General features: G+C 41.5%; 2 protein-coding genes across 2 annotated transcripts in view; one reads left to right on the forward strand and one right to left on the reverse strand.

The window, feature by feature from the left end:
* LOC119123360 (protein CBFA2T2-like) overlaps positions 1-5,318 on the reverse strand; it is a 41,283-nt gene extending 35,965 nt beyond the window's left edge. Inside the window, exons 1-2 of the mRNA XM_037252392.1 lie at positions 5,191-5,318; positions 3,796-3,922 (exon numbers count right to left, since the gene is read on the reverse strand). The gene's annotated coding sequence lies outside the window, so the exon portion shown is untranslated. The remainder of the gene's footprint in view (positions 1-3,795; positions 3,923-5,190) is intronic.
* Positions 5,226-24,850, forward strand: snta1 (syntrophin, alpha 1). Its single transcript, XM_037252393.1, has 8 exons — positions 5,226-5,541; positions 10,983-11,168; positions 20,523-20,712; positions 20,790-20,979; positions 21,452-21,582; positions 22,156-22,352; positions 22,910-23,097; positions 23,223-24,850. The coding sequence occupies exons 1-8, from the start codon at positions 5,259-5,261 to the stop codon at positions 23,313-23,315; spliced, it is 1,458 nt and encodes a 485-aa protein (XP_037108288.1). The 5' UTR covers positions 5,226-5,258; the 3' UTR covers positions 23,316-24,850.
* Positions 24,851-25,344: the final 494 nt, after the last annotated feature.

Raw genomic sequence — 25,344 nt, forward strand, 5'->3', positions numbered from 1 at the left:
GTTTTGGGGTCATAGTCTGGGGTAAATTTGAGGTTAAAAATGTGGAAATGGAGAATCATAAATATTTAGCGGGGCATCATTGCACTTTGGCTGTTCGCAAGCGGCTAGTGAGAGCTCACTGTTCTCAATGTCAGTTTTTATGGAAGCTTTTATCGTTTGAAACGGCACGAGTGGCCCTATTGGGAATTGACAATAAATAATCCATGCAATAATCCAGATCATCCGAGAAGTGGGTGGGAGGGGTCGACTCATAGGGAATGGTGCGCAACAAAAGAAACACAGATGTCGGCGATAACGACAGACTACCAGATGAGCCGACAATAAGATTTTAAAATTCAAATATGGAATCATTTGTATGTGAACGACAGACCGCCGGACGCCGCCCCGTAAAGAATCTAAAGTGGGGCTTCGTAATGAGAGGTCAGACAGAAGAATAGATGTCAGCCTTGCACACCTGTGGCCTACCTTCTGCTGCGTTCGGTTACTCTCATTATAGCCTTCTGAATAATGTAAAGGTGTATATGCATGAAGGGGACGAAGCCATCTAATAGGGCTATCTCCCTCTCCATCTGGTCATGTGTTTGTCATCGACCCCTCCTCCCTCTTGGTGCCTCATCATCTTTATATGCTGAAGAGCATTTTGTCGTTCAACCCACTGTTACTTAGAGTGTTTTTTGTTGTTGTTTTTTTTTAATGGGTTCATACAGACCTCAGTAGATTAATCCGTCAATATTAGCCCTTTTAAAAGTGGGAAAAATCAGCAAAAACATTTTTTGGGGGCACCATTTTTTTTTAAAATAAATTAACATATTACATCATAAGATAATGGCCTTCAAATACCCCACCCAAGATTTTTTTCTGTTAAAAACTATTTTTTTGCATTGTTGTAAAAGTCAAAGTACTGCAGTATAAAACAGTCAAATGTGTGTGTGTGTGTGTGTGTGTGTGCGCACGATCCACTTGTAGTGGATCTCATTAGCCTGACGCAGGTGTTCCTAATGTCGTGGCCGCAGAGCTTTACTATGACGGTGCGACCGCAGCCCGGAGCTGACGTAAGTGCTGGGGATCCTCAGGAGAATTAACCAGGCGTCTGCCACATGACCCCGATGACTCAAAAAGCATCCTGGGCTCAGCTGATACGCGTGCCGTGTAACCCCCACCCCCACCCCCCCTGACATGACAAGCGGGAGGAGGAGGACAGAAGGACCAGCAGGCAACTAATGATTATGATGACTAGGGCCATCTTGCTAGCCTCTCGGCACCCGCCCTGCCCCCTCCTCGACATCATCCCCGCCCCTCCAAAGCGGGAGCTCTGGCCTTGGCCCGGGGTCTGGCTCCCACATGGACCTGGCAAGGCGTGGGTTAGTGGGGCTGAGGTGTCACCACCAGATACAGTCTGGCGTGTCAGCTGTCGAAGACCACAGAAGGAAATGTGAATCAAGTCTGTCAAGAGGAAGCTTGATGACGGTCAGAGATGGTCACCCTCCAGCTTGTGATGTTCTGGAGTCTTATGTCACCGCACAGAGTAAACCACGTATGTATGAATTCCTAAGTATTCGCGGCATAATTTTTTTTCATCTGCAGCCACCAGCCTGCAGCAGCATCGTGGACTCGGCTGTCATAGTGGAACAGGTGGAGCAAGATAACAGTCACAACACACACGCAGACACACACAGGGCTCAGACACTGGCCCATATGGTAGACCTCTGGAGCTGTTGCCCTCAGCAGATCGGGGAGGGATGCAGAGAAGGCCGCAGGAGCAGGAGGCGGCAGAGGGAATCGGGGTCTGCGGGGGTGAATGTTAAGGGGGCGGGCCGCCCCAACTGTCCGCTGTCTTTGGGGAATTGAGACATGCATATATGTGTCTGATTGAACAGCGGGACGCTCGGCGGAAGGGGCCGCGGTCCAATTATTATTATTCTTGAGCCTTTGAGAGAGCAAAAACTAGTATGTATATGTATATTGTATATATTTGTATATGAGATAATGGATATTTTAAAGCAAGAGTTAATAATACAAGAATAAAGTATGATCTATTATTCCATTTTTTTCCACTTTCATTTTGTGGACAAAAAAACCCACAAAAAGCGATCAAAAAAAGCACATCAAACTTTGCGTCATAAAGGTTTGCCATGTGCCATGTAAAGGAGAGAAACATTTTAAGCTCATAAAATGGATTGAAAAAGAAAATGATCATACTAACATCAATGTGTCTTTTAAATAATCATATTAGTTACCGGTTGTAAACAATGAGAAAAGTTAATGATGTAATTTCATTCAATAAGTATTTTCATAATAGTGTCAACTCAGCTGCATCAAGAGGTGTTTCTCAACTTTATCGACATGAATCAAAATATTAGAAATAGCTCACAATACTGATTTCAACACCACTCCAGGATACATTCATAAAGTTACCATGAATACACGATATACACATATACAGTATTGCACTTCCATCAACTAACTAAATGCATTATCCATGTATACATTATTATTTTTCTCCAATGGATTAAGATTGAATGACTGATTATATGATGGCTATCCACAAAGGCAATAAAAAAAAAAGCCAAAAGTCAGTGGCTGGAACAATTGGCAATGTCCCACTGACCACATGTTAATGGCAGGCACACGCCACAGCCACAACACAGCTAATGTCCTATTGACCAAATAGAAATGTGTTTTCCATGTGAGGACATTGTATTCTTTGTGCCTTCTATTCATGCCAGCGTTGTTTAAAAAAAAAAAAAAAAAAGGGGTCTGGTGTGAAGGATAGACTGCTGGCCACCTGCCGCTCAACATCACAAAGGCGAACAAGACTGACAGATGTACAGACTGGGGGTCAGATGGCGCACTTTGTCATCATGCGAAGAAGCATCATCACCGCCCCCAATGATAATACAGCACGCGAAAGCTCAGTTCAGCGAACTCAGAGGCCAGTGTTGTATGTTTTTGGTCTCAACAAGAGGTGTTAGAGGAGAAGTCAACTTGAAACATTTTCCTTACCGTCATTATGGTATCCAGGAATTGTTTTAAACAGTAAAAAAAATAAAATAAATACCTTTCATGTAAAAAAATATGCTAGGCATAATTTGGTTGGACACTTGCATAAATACAAACATTAAAAAAAAAAATCATTGAGTGCACGGTTAAAAAACACTTTATGACAACTTGACTCTGAACAAATGTGCTATATATACAGTACTCCTATGATTTCCAATTTGGAAAAATTGTCCTAAAATCAAAATATTTGTTTACAACCCACTTGACCTGAATAAATTCTAATACGCCACTTTCATGCACCATATGGTGGAAATAACATTATTTTTTTGGTGTTTTTAATCTCGGGACAGATTGCAGGGATATATTTTTAAGGCACATTAAATGCACCTTTAATCTTATCTAATCTTGAAGAGATTATTCCATGTAATATAAGACAGAGGAGATCAGAAAGATTAGCTCCAGTCTGTTCATATTGCATGTTCAAGCAGTGGTGTTGGTTATCTTGTGTTTATCATTGTTTGCTTGCATTTTATCCTTCCATCTGTCCATTTTTTTTTTTAAATAGTACTTTGTCCTCATTAAAATTGTGTGAGCTGGAGCCTATTCCATCGGACTTTTAATAAGAGAAACAGGGTGAACATCAGATTGAGGAAGAAATACACAAGCAACCATGCACACTTTTATGAAGTATAATTTTGAGTATTTAGTGCATCTAACATGCATGTGTTTATAACGCGAGGGAAGCCAAAGTCTCCGGAGAGAACTCACATTAGCATATGGAGAACATGTACCTACCTGTAAACTCTCACAGGAGGGCCCGAAGCGTTTTCAAATCCAGAATCTCGTGGGTTTGATGCAGAAGTGTGAAACATGAGCTCAAGTGCGCAGTTCGTTTGCTGTGACGTAGTGCAGCCTTTGACCACTAGAGGGAAGCAGAGTATTAATTGTCAATTTGATAAAATGCATGCGTGGGCTAATGAATCATATTGGGATGTTTTACGACTACAAGATATGAATTAAAATCACTCATTCAACAACAGAAACATTTTATTTTTTTGAACAGTGTTCTAAGCTTCAGCAAATATTGACTGTTGCAACTTTTGCTGTTGTTTCACCTGCTGAGAAGCAGATGCAACACCAGCTGGCACACACACACACACACACGCACACACACACACACACACACACACACACACACACACACACACACACATGAATGCAACACAGCAAAGGACAACAACATCTTGAGAGACTTTTCATGAAGACAAGAATTTACTTTTTCCCCACTAACTACCATAGCAGAGTGAGATTTAGACATGGCAACAATGGTGTCTTTCAGTAATGAGGCTTCTCATTGTGCAACTGCTGTAATACTGGAATTCTCGGTGATGCTCATGATCATTGCATTCGGTTTGCAGATTAAATGCTATGTGTTTTTTATTTTTTATTTTAAATGAGTTTGTGTGTTTTTGTTATGTACAAAGGATTGTGAATTTGCCTATTCACAGATTGCTTTTCAAAATTGGCCTGAATTATTTGCTGAAATTTTCACACATGTAACTGGCATTATGGTGCAGTCGAAGTGAAGTGAGGCACTTTATTTTAGACAAACGTACGTAGTACTTTGTCGCCATCTTGTGGCCACCACAGGCCTTTACAGTACAGTGTAAACCTTTTTTGGGAGAATGCCAATTACTTTTTTTTTTAGCAGTGAATGTCTCAATGATCCCTTTTTTTGCGGTTTTCTTTGGTGGTGTGAGGTGAGTTTTCCTTTAATATAAAATATGTGCCTTGGCCCAATAAAGGTTGGGAAAGCCTGGCCTAAAGGTATAATGGAAACATAATAGCGAAACATAATACTGTGTGTGTGTATCTTAGTGCTGATTAAATTGTGTTTCTAACTTTCTTCATTGGCATTTGAGCTGCGGCAGCTCTTTCCAGCACTTCTGAGGGAATTGCACTTTGTCTTTACACGCTATGTGAACAAGAAGCACTTAATTTGAACTGGGTTGTGTTACAGTAAGTGTGCAATGGTGTCACTCTCAATTAGCTTTAATTCTTACTACTTCGTGGATAAGCCTCTTTGGAGGACAACATACTGCGAGGGCGTGCAACTGTGCATGAGGGAGCTGTGTGAGCATGCATGCGTGCGGGTGTGTGTGTGTGCGTAAATGTGTGTGTGCCCCCTACCCCAGCCCTCCATATCGCTCCACAGGACCGCCAGCCCAGTCTAGAGTTATTCCAGGAATGCGAAGAACATGGCGGCCGCGATGAAGGCGCAGAAAACCGGACTACTAGAGCTCCGGGTGACCGTGGACCGCTGGACCCGGGTGCTGGCCACGCTCACCGAGGACACACTGACGGTCAACCCCGGCGAGGGTGCCGACGAGACGGCCAAACCCAATCCGAATCCCGCAGGCGCGATCAACGGAGACCCCCCTAATCTCAGCTCATGTCCCGTCCCGGAGACCATCACCAATGTGAAGCGCACGGTGCGAGTTACCAAGCAAGACGTCGGAGGACTCGGGATTAGTATTAAAGGTGAGATCAACTTTTTCCGAATGGGGCTCAAATGTGGAGTCGCAGCGCCATTCAAAACACCGCGAGCTGACTTCAACTTTTTCCTCACCGAGCGTGCAAAACTTGATTGGTAACTTTGAAATGCAATGTCGCTGGTGTTTCGAATGGAAGCAGATCGTTTTTTGGGTTAATTTTGGAATGTTTTAACCAACTTGTTGTGTGGTCCAAAGGTTGACAGCCGTCATGCTTAATTTACCCCAGCGGGGAGTCCGGTGAGTGTCATTAGGAATCGTTTGTAAGGAAGAAAAAAAAAAGGGTGCCGCGTAGCCTCTTGGGTGTTTAAGAAAAAACTCCCCAGGCAAATTGTGTATTTTAATTTTAAAACATTATTATTAATCAAAGCACGATGCATTAAGTGCATGAAATCATTTAAATATGAGAGAATGGATGGATGTTTGTCCAAAAGTGTTGTTGTTTTTTCCTTGCAGACACTGGTGTATGCTATTTGGCCAAAGAAAAAGCTTTGAATTTAAAACAAACTGTACAGTAAATTATTTTATACATTAAGCGATTCATTTGATTTGGTTAACATGTTAACAATATAGTTAAACATTATCTTCTATTTGTCGTTTTTTTTTGTTTAACTATAATAGAAGAGATTTGAAGATTTAATGACACCAGTTATGTTTATTCATTAATTTCTACATTAACTCATTTTCTTTTGCTTAATCTGTATAGACAGGTCAAGACAGTAGCCACCAATCTACAGTATACCCGATTATCTTTATCAAATATCGACAGCATTTGAATGACCTAAATATTACTTTAAAATTGGCCCAAGGAGACAATCTTGCATTGTTCCCACATCTAACATCAGGCTTACATAAGTGATGTGTAGCCTACTCACTCAACAGTGTGGTGGCTGTTGGAAAGCCTTTTGCAATCCTGTTTACAAGACCTCAGCTGGTATCTCGGTTGGAAGGACAGTTTGTTGGGCAGTTAAAATTTCGTAAATAACATGGATAAAGATCATGCTATGGTTGGATTTTTAGAAATGCAAACAAGGTTTAAAAGTAGTTACGACTGTATTTGTTTGTTGAATGTTTATATTGATGCTTGAATGTCATACTTTTACCCTGCATTAAATTGCCAATTGATTCCCCTACATTTAGTCTCCATGAAAAGTTTCCAGTTTGGAATATCTCTAAAAAATCCCCATTTTAACCTCCCATGGTCATTTATTGAGAATTTCATGGAACTTTCCACCCTTTAAGCAAGAATGCCAAGCGGGAGGGCTGTAGCTTCTTTTATACAAAGATCCTCACATTTGTGACGGATGACAAAACCTAACAAAGGCACACAACTGTTTTTGCTTTCACACTGTGTTCTGGAACAAGAAAAATAGATGTGAGCTCATTCTCTGGGAGACAAAACCCAGATGCTATATTTTATGCCTTTTAGCCCGCTTTTCAGATCAGCCAATCAGATAATTACATGTGTGATGTCAACAACGGACTTCGACTTTTGACTTGGCTTTCTTATTTCAGGTGCCTTTGTCATGGTAGTTTCTGGGGATGCTAGCTCAGAATGCAGGAAAACTGCCAGGTTGAGTTGCCCGTGCGATGCAGAAAAAAGGCACCCGTGTCAGCTTTTCTAGACAGCGCAAAAGGTTCTTGTATCTTTTTTTAGTCTGCAGTATGCACATGATGACAAGACATTGTTGCTCCTCATTATTGCTGATGCTAACGTGGTCGTTTTAGCTCCGTGCGCTTCCATCCCCCTGACAACCATGGCACCTCTAATGGCAAAAACTCTTCTGTCCATAGGTGACTTGTAGAGCCACGCAGCTTGTTATGAAAACAAAATAATTGCTGGCACCCTGCTAGCTTGATGTTGTTGCTACAAATCGGCTTGGATGGGAACCAAAGATGAAGATGGGTGGGAGGCAACACAAAGCAAAAGAGAAAAAGTGGCGAGATGTTGGACTAGCAGCGAGTGAACAGCTGAAAGGAGCAGCCAGCCATCATTTGTCATTGGTCAGAGGCGAAAGCTATGTATCAGGGAGTCAACCGCCTGTGTTAATTTTAGGGAGCCCACCCTGGCTTTTAGAAAGCGTGGAGGCAGTCAACCTTCACTCTGGTCTGTCTAATTTAAGCAAAGAGCAAAGTTCCAGGTCTCCAGACAGTGTCTGGTCAGATTGAAGCCTTGTTGCCATGGGCCTGGGTTGAGCCTTTTTTTTTCTTCCTTCCAAACAGTTAGTCCTTTCTCTTTTATATAACGCAAGATTTAATGATGGAATATGCTGTTTCTTTTAGAGAAACCAAGATTTTGCATCAATATGAAAATCAACTCCAGACATACAATTCATGATATTAAAAGACTGTAGAGTCGACTATTTGCCGTAAGCGCTTAAACAAAGTGACCCCAAGTAACATCAAAGCCACCAATCCCAAAATTAATTAGTAATGACACAAAGTCGATGCAAAATTTGTCTTCGCAGGCCACATAAAATGACGTGGTGGGCCGTATCTGGCCCCCGAGCCTCGAGTTTGACACCCATGACCTAAAACTATGCAGTTCTATTTTCTATTATTCCAAATTCCAACAAATTAAAGGGCATGAAATTTATGAAATGAAAAAAAAAAAACCCTACTACGAATACACCTGTGTCACCATTTGCGTCACTCGGCGCTATCCCACATGTCGTTCAAGCGACACTTTGCCAGCTTGGAGGTGCAGCCGTGTTCGTGACATAAGAAGACACGGTGGGATGATGAAGGAATATGCGAGGATTAAGTGTTAGGCTGCCAGTTATGGGTAGAAATAATAATTGGACACTCACTGTAGCATTCCTTCATAGATTTAAACATATAAGACAAAGGCAGTATTTTCATTTCTGAACTCTACCAATTACTAATTTGGAACCACAACTGTATTAGCATTGTTGTTATTTTTTAGAACTACCGTAATTTTCGGACTATAAGTCGCGTTTTTTTTCATAGTTTGGGTGGGGGGGGGGCGATTTATAATAAGGAGCAACTTGTGTTTTTTTTTCCAAAGATTTTCCAAAAAAAAAAATATAAACGATAAACGAACCGCGACGTAGCAAGGGATTACTGTAATTTGAATTTCAAGTGACGTCAGCAGCGCGACGCGGCGTGGCGTGGCGGTTGTTTACAAAAAGGACAAAGATTGATCACGGGATGACGAAAATGACGAAGGGCCCCACGTACTACCGGCATCATTAGCGGCTTTGTTTCTAAGTGACACAGAGGACGAAGAGTTTGAAGGATTTAAGGATTTGGAGTGACACAGAAGGTTTGAAAAACTATTATGGCTTTTACGCACGCCCGGTCCTACTCTACGGAGCTCTCTTTCACCTCCGTGGATAGAAGTCGGGGGCCGGCGCTCGGCCGGGTGGCTGGCCGGGGACGGTGGATGGGGCTCGGACATGGCTTTTACGCACGCCCGGTCCTACTCTATGGACCACGCCGCCACACGCCTGGAAGATTGTTTTGTTAAAAAAAAGAGCCGTTTACCAAACCCACGTCTTTCCTTGTACTTTGTTAACGCTACAATCTAGTTATATACTAGATCTGTGGAATAACGACGAGGCTGACGTCAGGGCGCACGCGCGGCGTTGTTGACAAAGGACGAGGAATTTGATCGATGGATTTAATGATTTAGAGTGCATAGATGGTTTGATAATATTATTGCTTATATAATAGTTATTTGATATATAATTTATATATCGTTATATGGGCCTGTGGAATATTTGGAAGTGCAAGCGCCGTCAGCGGCGCGCACCCATTGTTGACAAAGGACGATCGATGGATTTAATGAATTGGAGTGACACAGATGGTTTATAAACGTGTTATTTATGTAATAGTTTTTTTTAATAACTCTGAATGTTACGTCAGGCCCGTTCTCAGCTCTTTGTTTGTGTTTATGTCACGTTAGCATACCTATCGTTTAGCCCAGGGGTCGGCAACCCATGGCTCCGGAGCCACATGTGGCTCTTTCATCCTTCTGTTGTGGCTCCCTGTGACTTTGGAAAATAATGAGTATTTTATAAAAAATAAAATTTTATTTGAGTTTGTTCATTTTAAAATATAATTCTGAATTCGAAGATTATGGTAAACTTGTAACATTAAAATTAAACATTTTTAATATTTTTACCGCCCAAAATATGCGTCACATCCGCCGATGTGCGACATTCGGATTCCTGGCGTCCCTCACGTCTGGCAGCCGGCGTTTTTCCAGCACACTACCAGCGTGATAACTATATATTAAGTGAAGTAGTCCTTTTTTTTAATTCAGGAGGACAACTGGCTGCACACTCCAGTACACGCAACGGGACAGAAGCAGACTGCGCATTTTTTTGGTTTGCATTGTTCGTTCCGTGCTGGTGGATAATATTTGGATAAGTTTGGATTTTTATCTCATAAATAAGAGGACAGGTGACTGCAGGCTGTTTGCATTTTTTGTTCAGTGGGTTGGGTAAGTTTGGATTTTTATTTCTTAAATACGAGGACTCAAACAGACACCGGGTATTTTATTTGAAATTAAGCATCAACCAAGTGTAAAATGCTTTTTATTACATGCAGAAATAAAATTCTGTGTTCTCTGCAGCAGTTCATTGATTTCATTTTCATAAATGCAATAGTTTTTTGTACATAGCATAATATATACGTACATGCATAATATATATAATGATGTCAAAATGGGTTGTGGCTCCGGGTGCTTTCTTTTCATTGGGGGGCGGTCCCAAATGGCTCTTTGAGTAAAAAAGGTTGCCGACCCCTGGTTTAGCCTGTTGTTGCTCGTTCATGTCTATTCTTGGTGTTGGATTTTGTCGAATAAATTGCCCCCCAAAATGCGACTTATACTCCGGAGCGACTTATATGTTTTTTTTTCTCTTTTTGGGGCATTTTATGGCTGATGCGACTTGTACTCCGGAGCGACTTTTAGTCCGAAAATTACGGTATATAAAAGCAGCAAGTATTGACTGACTCGGCTCCTCTGGGCATTACCTCATTTCTAATACTTACTGATGCAGCAAGCGACTTGTCTGATGCCATCGAGGTCAAAAGCCAGGGAACCCATTCTGTCCATAACTCGATTGGGAATGGGCTTGGCTTGCACGGGAGGAGCCAGGCCATTGACTCTTAAGTCCCACTTGGCGCGAGACGTATTTAAAATTAATTGAATGTCATATTGTCTTTTATAATAGACAATGACGGGCTGGCTGCGAGATCGAGAGTTCAACTGCCAGCTGACATTATTGACCACCATGTTTGCATAATATGTCAGTTATATCTTCTGACTGGGAATGTCCGTTACCTATCATTTACATTGTGTTGTAACAGTTGCCAAACAAAATAAAAAGAGTCAAAGAAAATTCAGAACCTTTCCCCACGTCAGACTCTTGCAAAGAAAATGACGAGATTCATGTCGTGCAGGTGGGAAGGAGAACAAGATGCCCATTCTCATCTCAAAGATTTTTAAGGGCTTGGCCGCCGACCAAACGGAGGCGCTTTATGTGGGCGACGCCATACTGTCTGTCAACGGCTGCGACTTACGGGAGGCCACGCACGACGAGGCCGTGCAGGCCCTGAAGAAAACTGGCAAAGAAGTCATCCTTGAAGGTAAGACGTTTACACACTCACAAGATTTACGCAAGCACTTCAGATATACAACAAGTAAACCAAAGTTCTTTTTCTGACCTTGATTGAATACATTTTCCATAATGCTGGTTAAGGTCATGTGGGATCATTTATGTTAAATCATACTTTGATCACACTTGATGGATTTAAATAATGAGCGTCTGTGAAACCAGACCCAAAGAACAAAACAGAATACCAATGCAGAGATGACATTTCTGATATCAAGTACTGTGCTCCACTTCAACAAAACACCCGCTAGGCCCTGAAGAATGTTTACAGTGGGAATCAGCAGGGTTTTTTGTTTGTTTGTTTTGTTTTGGGTTTTTTCATCAGTTTTGCCGCCAGAGCTCATGTAGTGAGGTTTGAAATGGAATAGAAAAGTGACACACTTTGTAGAATTTTAAGTATAAGATCAAACAAAAAGGGGACTCAAATATTCATGAATGCTCCATCATTCTCCAAACTTTTTCGAGAACTTTTTGTTCGATTGTAGATGACATTTTTTTTTCTCTTCAAACAAAGCAACATAGCGTCGCTAGAGCGAGCTCATCTTGTAACTTCATTGAGGTTGCAAATTCTTGCCATTTTGACTGTGGTAACGTTTGATTTGCCATCAGCCAAATTTTGTTGACTTGAGCCAGAGAAGCAAGGCTGCGGACAGAAGAGCTCAGTGCTTCTGCTTTACTTGTCCACACTCAAGCAGAAAAGCGTTAATAGCAGACAAGCGGTGCCGCTCTGTGATCCATCACGTCAGGAATCCTTTTAGGCTGGCTCCCTCCTTCAATAGAGCAGCAATGAACCCAAAGAGACCAGGACACTCACAAAGTGGGCACTGGTGCGCACGACAGTATTTTTTAACAGCGCAAACTTCTTTTCGCTTGAGTTACATGTTATACTCGATCTGATAAGAGAAGATTTATTTATGTGTGCGAGAGTAAGATTGAATCGGAAATGCCATTCCATCTCTTCCATGCCACCAAAAAAATATCAATGGTTTTCTATTTTCTATTCTACCCTATGTGGGTGGAGGATGGTGTCAGAGTTATAATAATAATAATGATAATCTATCTATAAAAAGTGGGTTCAAGGGCCCGTTGATCACTGCTTGGTTTTAATTTGTTTTGATTTTACATACAAATCCGACATACTTAACTGTTTTCCTACATTTGTATGACCGATAAGAATGTTAATATGTTATCCCTAGAGGTGTCAAAATAAATCGATTAATCGACAACAAGTCAATTATCAAATTAATCGCCTCTTTTTTTTTCCGATTATTATTCAATAATCATTGACATTTTTACCTAATGATTGAGGCTCTCAAAAATAATAATCCTCTGATTTGTCAAGTCGTTCATGAAAGCAGATTGATTTATCTTTTTTTTAATCAAATCACTAGCTATATATAAATACTGAGTTGGAATGTAAAATTGTGGTTCCTCTGTCCTCCCCAAACGTCTCACCATGAATAGGTGTTGTCTATGGGACTTCTTGAAAGAAAATCAAACCTGCGACTGTTCCATGCTGTCAGGTGCCCTCTTGCCCTCTGAGTTGCCCTCTCTTCCTGTCTGACTTTACATCAAGATGTGATAGAATAATCAATGTGTCTGCGTGTGTGTGTGTGTGTGTGTGTGTGTGTAGGTGAGAGGAACAGTAAACACCTGAGAGGGTCAGATAAATATAAAACACCAGATGAAACAATAAATCCCCAGCTGCCTTCATTTCCTCCCAGTTATATTTACAATTTTGCGCGCGTGTGTGTGCGCATGAGAAATCATTTTGTTTATAAGAATAATAAATGACTCTGGCTTGATTATATAGTATTTTAAATGTTGAAACATGTTGAATTGTAAACCTTGAAGTCAGTCTGACTTAACTTTTGAAAACCTCGCTCCAGAGTCACACCTATGAAATGGAACAATAGTGTATGAACATGACCTTATTGTTGGTTTCACTTCCCACACTGCATGTTTTGCCTTCCTGCCAAATTAGTTTCCGTTGTCTAGCGGTTTGTATTTTCAAACACAGCTGCACCAAAATGCATTCATCACAGAGTTATATAAAACCTCTTCACGCAATGCTGGCTGTGGACTTTAGCTTACCCCCAAGTTACTTGTGCGGAGTTTGCTTTGTTGTTTCCCTTTGCCAGGACAATTCTGGACAGAGCTGGTTCTTTGTCCCATGTTCTTTTCATCACTGCTCCTTACACACATATGGATTAAGCGGATTTAGTTATAGAAGCACAGCAGTGGCAGTTCTTCCATTGTTGTAGTAACTTTTACTGGCTGGCTGGGAACGTGTTTTAGATGTTATGTCAGCCGCATCGGGCCGTCCAGTCTGTGCAATAGCAATTACGCCGCTGCTCGCGGTGGAATCTTCAATGCCTCAATGACATCATGTATCGGCACATGCATTTGGGAAAGTCGTTTTAAAGCCAAAGGAAGGGAAAGAAATGTTCTGACTCAAAAAGTCATACAGTTTGGTGTTCAACCAAAACATTCTAGAAAAGATTAAATGCAAATAGATTGAATTTCAGAAGTTGAATACCACTGTGCGAAAATTCTTTCACACGGCACTAAAGGGAACTGCTCGTGGTAATTTGTGGATATTCAGGCAGTCCTCTAAAAATTGGATCGTCTTTTTGTGTTTTTTGTGCATATTGGCACTGGTTTGTTCTTTGGCTCTTGTCTCCGGCTAATTGAGCAAATTCAATCAGTGGCAGAGGCCTTGTGTGAGAGAAAACGACCCAATTGTTTGGTCACTTTCAGGGAAGACTGCACGAGAAAACAAATGGCGGCTTTGTTGCATCCCAAGTCCTTGGCCTTGAGCCATGTTCTGCTGGATTTGACTATGCTGACGGTGTCATATCACGAAACAGATGGACGCAAACAAAACCGCACCAACTGTGGTCATTAAGCACATAAATACCAGTTTACAAGCGTGTGAAAATTCCATGTGCGCAAGCTTTGATGTGTTTAGCCAATGCCTGGGGTGCGATTCGATTTTGAGGACGTTCATCTGTGCCTGTGACGCTTTGTCAGCACTCTCAACAGGCACTAATGCCAAATCTAATCTCTCACTGTCTTTGCCACACACCTGAATCCGATCTTTTGACTGCCTGCAATATAGCCCATTCTGGAACGACTGAAATTACTCGGAGTCAGACAATCATTGTTCAGTGAAATTGTCTTCCTTGGCTTATTATTAGAAGTTGTTTTGTTTTACCTTACGTTCTTGCCGTTCTGTTGTCAGCCAATGAGTAACTGGCAATGCATCTAGCGTGGCTGTTTTTTTTAAAATTCCAGCTTCATTGTGTAATTAAGAATATTATCCATTCCAAGAAAGTACAGTACAGTTAGACTAAATGTGACCTTCTGCACGCCGATGTCCCGCTGATTCACAATTTTCATTGTCGTTTTTTGGGCCGGGTTGCCAATTAGCTGGACGGGCAAGTGAGATTTTCTTGAATTTACAGCTTCTACATGCGTGTAGAAATATGAACATGCACAGAAGCAGCAAAACCATTGCCGTCAAGGATATTAATATGAACAGCTTGTGGTTGGACTTTGAGACATCACGTCGGCTTATAGATCAAAAGTGTAGCTATGACGCTGTTTGGCATCCAATTTAGCCATTCTGCTTCTGGATCAGACTAAATAAATTTTAGTCTGACTCCGAAAGCACTTTTTTTTTGTTTAATAGCCAGATTGAATCCCTCAGGAGGCATGGCTTCATTCTTACTTAGGATTTCTTTAATTAAAAAAGTCACCAGTAGGCTGCCGAGTCACTGTTTAAAAGGAACATATTTCACTTTAATTCCTGGGGTTATATTTTTTTGTGCAGTTGAAAATGGCTTATTAATTTGATTAATGTCATGTGACGTGAATGGCAGTTATATTTACGACACAAAATGACAAAGTTGGCATGATCACATAGAGCCGCTGGTGCACTTTCAATCTTTTTTTTTGGGACAGACATTCACAAAATAAATTCATACTCTCGCTGCTCTGGCTACGGTTGACATCCGGACATTGAAACATTTTAGTTAGAAAGTGTTAACTAATTAACAGCCAGCTGCTAACCTGAGCAGCACTGAGTCACCCACGTCACTCATCAGACCAAGCCCCACCTATTAAAATTCAAACACGCTGTGGCAGATATTATAATAAAATGTAAGGATGGTGACCCGACGTTGACCCGCGCCTCACACGCACATTTTATTGATTTAAAAACGGCAAAATCATTTTTTTTCAGCATAACATCCTTTTTATACCAATTAAAAATGTTATAAAAACGAACAAATTGTCGGTCAACTAGAGATGAGAGAAGAGGTTTCACTGTACGTTTCTTGTATTAAAAACCCAACTCTGCCCCTGTGCCAAGTCTACGTGCGGTATTATCCCTGCTGCGAAAGCTCTGACCCTCAGGACACAAAGCTCGGTTCTTCTTCTTTTGGCTCTGCTGCCCTGTGAGCAAATTGCGCTGACGCACAGCAAGGGGATGGATTATCTCAGAAAATAACAAAGCTTGATCAAATCGCAACTCTTGCCCGGAGGGCCATCTTCGCGTGTAGCGTGACGTTTGCTTCGCGGGACCCCTTGTGAACCCCACTGGCTTTTCCAGGGCCCCCGAGAAATTAGCGGCCAGGCCTTTGTGACGGTGGACTGGACTGAACAATCTCACTGCTTGATGCATGAGTACATACTGTGTTTGTGTGCAGAATGTTGGAGAAGTCAGCAGCCTGACCTCCTTTACACTCGCCTCTCGTCTTCAGGCCAGGCCCTGTTCAAGTGTGCTTCACTTTCACTTTGTGGAATTAGTATAATGAACTCTCCTGACGCCGTGCGCAAAGTAATCACATCGACGCGTTGGCAGAATGTGAATGAGTTTACGAGTCGGATTCTCCGTCTACCTTGGCGAAGCTGGCAGTTAGCCGTGATCTTAATGAGATGGGCTGTGGAAATAATGAACTTATCGAAATCATTCAGGAGAGGAGAAGCCTTCGACACATGACTGACAATACCTGAATGGAGCACACCTTAAGCGGGGGAACACACTGGCAGCGCGTTATTTATTAACTGTGTGTTTGCTCATTGTGTGGAGGCATTACTGCTCTTGCATGTTGCACAAGCAGGTTCAATAAAGCCCTAATGCGTTGCTGCACAGTTTGTCTTTGAATATCCATTGCGTAAATATTACAACACAGCCACACAGATGCTCTTCCTTAGCCCAGCTACGGTGTTACACATGTGTTAGCATTAAGCTAGCAGCGCGTCTGAAGGCATCACTGTACGCATGTACTGCACATGCTCATAACTTGGCAAAGACTTTTAGTACCTTCTGTTAAGAACCCAAGCAGAACTTCCCTCCCAAGATTCAAAGATTTTGTAGTGTAGAAGATGTACATTATCACGTCAATGTAGTTAGCAGAAACGTAATCGCTTCTCTTCTTCTACAACTACTCTTTGTTGGGGTTTTTTCCAGGCTTCAAAAAATGAGATTTGGCATAAAATAGTTTTAAAGTCGGATTTCAGCATCGTCCAATCAAAGCATTAATTTTCTAGCAAACTATCTTTAGAAGTCACATTTTGGGAAGCGGTCCAAGAATCTCACGGCCTCACGGTAGAATCGTGGCGTGCACGTGCTGCATCTTTGAAATATTTGCGCTTTGTTGTAAGAACTCCACTCTTTCTTTATTGCAGAGACTAATAGCTTGTTTTACCTCAATTGAACCGAGTACACAGAATGGGCAAAGGCAAACGCTTGTGATCTACTGCGTCGTTTTGGCCCGAGGTATCGTTTTTCTTTTATGTCTTGTTGCTGCTGTAACATTGGGACATTGTTTTCCTGGCATGCTTTCCAGAGACAACCGCATGCTTCTGAGGTCGCTGGCTGAGCAATGACATTCCAGCCGTTCCCACGGTTACCAGTGGAGAAGGCGGAATGGCTGAACTTTTAGAAAATTTTCTTACAATACCACTGGAACCTTCCAATGACAAACACTTGGTTGCCAGACGCTTGTCAACCTTCGTTTTTTTTTTTGCATTTCAAATAAATAATGGAACTAACGGGATATTATTTTGATACATTAATATCTCACTGCTGACTTGCTTAATAATTACTTATTAAACTGCTGACTAGGTTTTGGGTCGGGGGGCACAGTTGTTCCCGTTTGATTTAATCAGAGGAACCAAGTGAGACAAGACCATAAACCCGGGATAAGCAAAAACAATGCTGCTCAGATATTGCACAGTCCTTGTTGAGTAAAGATAAAAGAATAAGTCTAAAGTATTCTTTTTGTATAACTCTGAAGTATTCTTTTTGAAAAATCGCTCCAAGATTCTTCTGCTTTGTGCTTGTTCATTCAAAAATATGAAATGCTCTTTTAGCTTACCCGTATCATCTGAAGATTTATGGTTCTGGAAATTGTATGACTTCAAATGCATTTGGGGACAAAACTGCATATTTTATGGACTGGAACATATTTTATTTTTGCCTTTCATTTGTGTGAGATTGCATTTATGTAACAATGGATTTGAATGTTTTGGTCAGATTTTTATTTAATAATTTATCCTGCAAATTGTATCCATTTACAAGGGTAGACATGGTTTCTTCTTTAATTGCCAGCCACTTTACGGGTGAAAGACTGCCTCCCACAGGCCTAGGCGGAATAACTTGAATTAAAAGTCTTAACTTTTATTTGTGTCAGAAATTCAACTCAGCTGTTGACACATGTGCTCAACTAGGAGGTCCTAGTCTGACATTTATTTTAATTTTCTTTCTCTTGTGTGCTCTTGTTTTTATTTTCCATTTGCTGCCCTGACACAAAGGCGGAACCAAACTGTGTGATCACACATTCTTTCATGCACTGATGACATTTATCAAGTCAAAGTAGCAGGCGGTATTTATTCTGTCATGTTGTCAGCTATGACTGACAGTTTGGTGGGGGTATTGATCGAATGTGTCTATAATTATAACTCAAAAGCAAATCATCTGGTGGTACTTTTCCATTGCGTTTAGCATTTTGGAAATGGTGCTTTGGCTATTTGGAAACTCTCCTGGCAGTTGAGAGACATAAAAGCTTTATGGGGGAAAAAAATGTTTAAAGTGAGTTGGCTGAATTGGCTGAAAATGTCTGGTCAGGATTTGTCAAGGAAAGCTTAGAGGGGGATTCTGTGGAAGTTGCGCACACACACACACACACACACACACACAGAAAAGCTGTATGAAAAAGTGGTCTCACTGGCTGCCAGATAAGCTGAAGTAATAACAGTGCCATCTCAGCTAATTTTAGCCTCTGTATTGAATGTGCCGCCCCTGGAATTCATGGCAACATTTCTGGCTAGGCTTTACTAGATGTACCATGTGTAGTTTTTTTTTAATTCTCTTACTTTCAATTTCCTCTCTCTCTTTCTTATTTTCATTCCTTTACTCCTCTGTAATCCTCTATCCGCAAACTCTTTTTTTTCCATCCACAATTCTTTTAGCTAGCTTTTTGTGGAATCCAACACTGCTCACTTTTCTTCACCGTCTTTGTGAAAATAGAGCTGTATCGAATTTTCGGTTATTTTTTAATCTTCATATATGAACGTCACAAAATGCACGACCTTGCCTCCTTGCTGCTACTTCTTTACAACTAACTCGATTTTGCTGTAGTTGGATGAGTGAACCTTGTTACATTTTGACAAACATCACCATTCAAAGTGGTAGTCTTGATGTCTGGCTACATGGCGCCATCACCTACTGGAGGAATGTAAATCCACCCTAACTGCCTCTTTGTGTAATCAAGTAAAAACAAAAAAGTCACTTAAACCCGTGTTCAACCTCTAACATTAAATCCGAGTGGTCATCGTGGACGATGTTGGCTGCCGAACACAGCAAACATCCATCGTTCAGTACCGGGGCATATTGACAAAAGGTCATTTCTGAGACACTAAGTACACAAGTTGATAGCTACTTGAGAAATGTGGCAGGTACCTGTTAGTCTTCTGCCACTTACCTACTTGCACTGTGTAGTTGAGACAAGGAAAGAGTCATGGCAAAAAAAAAAAGGAACTTCAATACGTAAACATACTTTTATTAAGACAACTTTCACATTCCCAGACATCATTGCTGTCACTACAGTTGTTCAATTCAAACTGAGGTTTTACATGACACATTTCTTCCAAGAACATTTTGGTTGAATTCTAACTGTCTGACTTCAGAGAGCTATGCGTATAATATCCAAACCACTTGTTTTCAGAGCGCCAGGTATTAACGTTCACTCTGACTAGTTGGAGGCAGCGACGTAATTCGAACTGTTGCCCTTCCATGCCAAAGACAACACAAAGTTGGACCTTGCACATGATAACACAACTACCCTCGCCTTACTTGTCGGTAGTATGAAGACATCTCTTCTGTGAATGAATTGACTTCTCTAAAGCAGTGATCAGCCAAGACACTCGAGCTACTCCTTCATTTCAGAGCCAAATGAATCTGTTGTCGACTTTTGCCCTGCAGCACAATTTTTTTTTTTTTTAAACCAAATAGCTGCTTGGTTGACTGAGCGGCAGGAATGCCATCTATTTTGGGAACGGTGGAAGCCCCCCTCGCTCGCTCCCGTTATCCCATCCCGAGGTTCTTTCGCTAGGAGCTATATGACTCTTTATCCCCAGCAAGACGAGAGCACTTCTTCACACTTCTTGAGTGAAACCAGATCCCTTCCTTCGATTTAGTCCTCGGGGCTATTTTTACTTCGTGCCAAACTCATACCGCAGACTTTGGCCTGCTGCGCCAGAGCTCACTCTGCGTGTGTTGTACATGTGTTGGTGTCATGGTTAAGAAGTCAAAGATGCCTCAGGTTCAGAATAACTTTAAATAACTCTTGTGAAGAATCCTGTATCGAAAAATGAGGAATATGTTGGAATAAACTACATAACACATTTTCAATTGAGGTAAACATGGAATAAATAGAAGGTTAAAAAATAAGTAGTCTTGGTGAAAGGCAGCATCAAGACCTCATGGGAAAATCTGGGCAAATAACACATTGAATTTATAGATCTTTGGCCAATGCCCACCAAGTGTAGTTATGGCCTCCATTTTGCCTGTAATTACGGATATACAAGGGCCACTTGTCTTCACTCTCAGTAATGCTGAGACGTTCTCAGATGGGCAATTTTCCTTGTGAACAATCCCACTGGTGACAGCTGGAAACTAAGAGTGGGAATCGGAAAATAGCTCATGATGGCATATTACTTCTTTTTTTTTGCCTGTCATACCGATCATAGTGATTTTACGATGAGCGTTATAAGAACTACAGCTTTTGAAAGAACCGCTATGTTGCTCATCATGTTTCAGTCAAGTACATCAAGGAGATGTCAGCCTTCTTCAAGAGCTCGGGATCCCCTGGCGGAGCTCTCCCGTGGGACTCGCCTCCCCCGACGCCTCAGAAGGACCAGTTGTCCGCTGAGGCCAAGGAACCCCGCAGCATCCCCTTGAAAATGTGCCAGGTATCCCGCAAACAATGCCCTCCTGACACAGAAAACAGGTACGCAGGCGCTTCACTCTCCAAGGTCAGCTTTGATCGGAGGGGAATAGTCAAGGTCCCTCATCTCCTCCTGGCAGGTACTTCGAGGTGATTTCGCCCAACAGGAGGAACTCTGTGTTTCTGCGGGCCAAAGACCCAGCCATGGCCCAGTCGTGGTACAACGCCATCCAGGCCGGTGCTGCCAACCTTTTACCACTAGTCAAGGAGGAGATGAAGAGATTGCAGCCGGGTATAGAAGTCAAACACTTGGGATGGATTGTTGAACAGGTAAGGATCAGATAAACTGCTACCAATGAGGGTTTTTTTTGGGTGGCCATTTTGTTTGTGGGTAAAATGGCTTTAGAACGACTTAAATGTGAGATGTCCTTTCCTCACAATTTCAAGCCATTCCCAGGTATCATAAAAAGTCTCAAAAAGTTATTCTTATGTCAAAAAGGATAGATAAGGATAAAGAATTACAGTACATTTAACATCCACGCTGGTTGAAATCACTCAGATTTGAGGGGCGGGTCTGTTTTGAGCAGTAGCTTATTTTGCATCTATGCAACAGGCTACTTCCTATTTCATAGAACGTATTTTTTATTCCTTCGCTTTGGGAATAAAATAACTGTGATTTTGAAAGGGAAATACATTTGAAATTTGAATGCAGGAAGTGGACATTTATGACTGTTTAATTTGGATTGCCGTCACCGTGCCTGCTCCTCCCTTAAGAGGCTGTCAACACATTTGATGTGTGCAGGCGGTGCAAGGACCGGAGAGGCCCGTCCTCGCTGTGCTGACCAACCGGGAACTGCTTCTCTACCCCGCCTTGCCCGAAAGCAAAGACGCCATCAGCAACCCCACTAAGAGTCACCCTCTCATCACCACTAGGTATAAATATATTAGATTAAAGATTAAAAGATTAAAGTCCCAATGATCGTCACACACACACCTGGGTGTGGTGAAATTTGTCCTCTGCATTTAACCCATCCCCGTGTGATTTTAATCCATCCCCTGGGGGAGAGGGGAGCAGTGAGCAGCAGCGGTGCCGCGCTCGGGAATCAGTTGGTGATCTAACCCCCCAATTCCAACCCTTAATGCTGAGTGCCAAGCAGGGAGGCAATGGGTCCCATTTTTATAGTCTTTGGTATGACCCGGCCGGGGTTTGAACCCACAACCTTCCAGTCTCAGGGCGGACACTCTACCACTAGGCCACTGAGCTGGTTAATATTAATACATACTGTGCGCACATACAGTATTTACATAATAGTTAACTATGTTTATCAGCATGAAGCATTTTGTGTCCAGTTTCGTGTTGATGTCGGCACACTCTCACTCTTTCCACGTCTGCCTCAGCAGATGTTTAATTCGGAAAACAAGGGTGACACCAGAATTTGTGAGTCATACGGTTCCACCCTTTGAGACTTTTAACCCTGTTATGCCCTCTCGACATGTCTGCCTTAGGCTGGTCCACTCCGGCCCAGGGAAAACCTCTCCCCTCCTGGAATCCGAGCTTTCATTTGGCCTGCGTACGGGCACCAAGCAAGGTGTGGAGACCCATGTGTTCCGAGTGGACTCCCCTAAGGAGCTGTCGGCGTGGACTCACCTGCTAGTCGACGGCTGCCACATTGCCGCCGAGCTCATCAAGGAGGTCACGACAGGTAACTATGTAGTTGAAGGCACTTACAAATAAAATGTATATTACTAATTCTAATTTGCAAATAACTGAAAGTGGTTTTATTATTGAATATTGATGCCATAAGACAACTACCACTGTAGTTTTAAAGGAATGGGAAGGAGTGTCTCAAAGCCATTCAACCCTCTTTGAGATTATTTTTCCCACAATTGACTCCCTTCATTATCACTTTTTAGTCTGGACATCAAATGTTCAAAATGATCCATAACGTGTTTGCTTTTAACACAGCCCACATGCCCACTCGGGAGACATAAACAACCATCCGGCGTCAGGAATCATTCATCGAGATCATGACGTCAAGAGTTGTTTACATTATATTTCCAAGAATAATAAAAGGGCCAAGTTTTAGAGTCAAAGTCAACACACTAATTTCCTTGGTTTTAAGTGGATATGAAGTAGATTTTTTTAATACAGTACTAAAATGAATTTCTTTATTGTCCTAAGATGACCTCTAGTGATCATATGAGGTAGCGTAGCAATAAGTGTCAATTCAATAACACAATGTACCCTCCCCCATGGTAGCCTGCAGCTGGAACGGAAAGGAGTGCACCCTAGGTGTGCACATTGACGAGGGCTTCACGCTATTCACCGAAGAGCTGGGTGTGCGTAAGAGCGTCCTGCTGCAACATCCCTTTGAGCGTCTGAGGATGTCGTCGGACGACGGCGTCCGCATGATGTTCCTTGACTTCGGAGGGCCTGAGGCCGAAATTGTGAGTCAAGTATTTCCTTGCATCCTATAATGGCCACGTGGGTGTTTATTTACTCAAGTTAAGAAAGTACCAGGCAACAATTTAAATCCACTATTACAAAACGAACTGCTCCCTTTTGTCCTCAGCAACTGGACCTTCATTCTTGCCCCAAGACGCTGGTGTTCATCATCCACTCATTTCTGTCTGCTAAGGTCAAGCGACTCGGCCTCCTGGCGTGATGACGTCCGTAAAGTTTGTATTAGGAATATTTGACGAATTGCCAAAAACAACAACCCAGACCGTTATGAGAGCAGCAAGTGATGACTAAACCTCCTGTCCTCTCTTCCGGCTTGTCCCGGTCTCTCGTGGAAGACCGGCGGACATTGGGGTAGTTGAGGTTTTTCACAAATGCACAGCTCATGAATCACGCATTGATTACGCAGCAGTCATTTTTGTAGTTTTGGTAAGCGTCACTTCACCTTGTATTGATTCATTGTATCTGTGCGCCTTGAATGTCTTGATGGTTGCTGTTGGAGAAACCATTATTTAAGTAAAGGAAGACAGCTTTAGCGGAATGACGGGAGACTGATCACTACGTGATCTAAAATGGATGGAAGGATTCATTAAATGCTGAACTTATGGATGTTTAAGTTGCCTTCTCACAAAACACCCTTTTACGACTTTTTCTTTCTGGTTTTATGATAATACTAAATAAGAGCGTAATATGACCAAAAAAAAATGACGGTTATTTTTATTTGACTTATTTTAGTTAAGCTGCAGATTTTGATTAAAACTATTATTAAGGCTACTAACAAAAAGAGCCTCATGAACAGATTCATGAACTTCAAAGTGTACACATACCGATAATTGGACTAAGTTTTTCCACCCATTCCAATCAAAGTTGGCAAAAGCCTGATTTTTCAATGTCTCTAAAAGTTGTGTAAAGAGGGAAAACAATTGAGTGTCATTTGTAAATGTTCAACCTAGTCAGTATTTATGATCGCAATCATTATATTGTGGCCAATACCAAATTAGAGTGCTTCACTCCATTGCAAAAATTTTATTGGATGTTGCTGAGAGATTATTCTGTGGTGTGGGGTACACTTGATATTGAGTATACCATATGCTATAATAAGCACAAACTTTCTTTTTTTTTTTACTTGTCAGGAGTCGTGATCTCACATTTGGTAAATCTCTGAAAGTCTGTTGGGCCTAATTTGAGAATTTCCATCCCCTTACAATCAAATTCAGCGTATGTAGGTCAAATTGTCATTTATGTGCCCAACACAGAGTTGGCCTGGATCTCAAGCTATTTCTACTACAACTTGTTTTCTTCTGTGTGTTTTTTGGATGAACTGTGGCACTACACTGCTCCCCACATGTTCGTCTTGGTACTAAGAACACAATTGTATTTTTTTATCTCATCAGGAAAAAGGAACAGAAAATGGATGCATTGATTTGTGGGGTCTTTTGCATTTAAAAAAAATCTGTTAAAATGATAAAAATCGGTGTGTGTCACCTGCTTAAGGTATGTCTCTAATCTGCATTCATGACATTTTAATTAACATTTAATCATTTGTTTAATCACTAAAGCACCCAAAAGGCCTTCATCACAAAGTACTCGCACAAACAATGAAACGTTGCATTAAACTTGTATTCCTGTGTCAATGTTCTCCAAAATAAAATGTCTATTATTATTTAAACAAGCAAATGTGTGCCTTTTAAGGGTTGTTTGTACATAAACATGTAATAAACTTTGGTAACTTTTAACATACATGGCTGTACTGTTTCCTTTTGTGCATTCGCATATATCGCAGTCCACATGTGTGGGTAATATTTTTGCAAATTATTGACCATCCAAAATGTTGAAAATGGCTTGTTATTGTTCACCCTACAATGCAAATGGTTGAATAAAGTTACCATTTTGGGGGGCAGGATTTTGGCAATATGAGGATTCCGCTTGATGCCAGTGATATGTTCTGTAAGAAAAATGACAGCTATTAGAGCAACGACTATTATACTGCCCCTGGTGGTCAAGATAGGCACACCAGAAGCATCACAATGAATTGATTCGCAGAATTACATCATGATATTTCTTTGCATTCAATTGAATTATTACATTAATGCACAATATTATTGCGTGCACATGCATAAAAACCTAAACATGATAATTTTAATTTGTCGGGGGGCACTGATTTTAGTGACGAAAGATGACTTGAGCTACTTCACAATAATTTCCATGCAAAATGTCCCACTTTTTACATTGAT

Source organism: Syngnathus acus, chromosome 5 (assembly GCF_901709675.1).
Source record: "Syngnathus acus chromosome 5, fSynAcu1.2, whole genome shotgun sequence".
Lineage (NCBI taxonomy): Eukaryota > Metazoa > Chordata > Actinopteri > Syngnathiformes > Syngnathidae > Syngnathus > Syngnathus acus.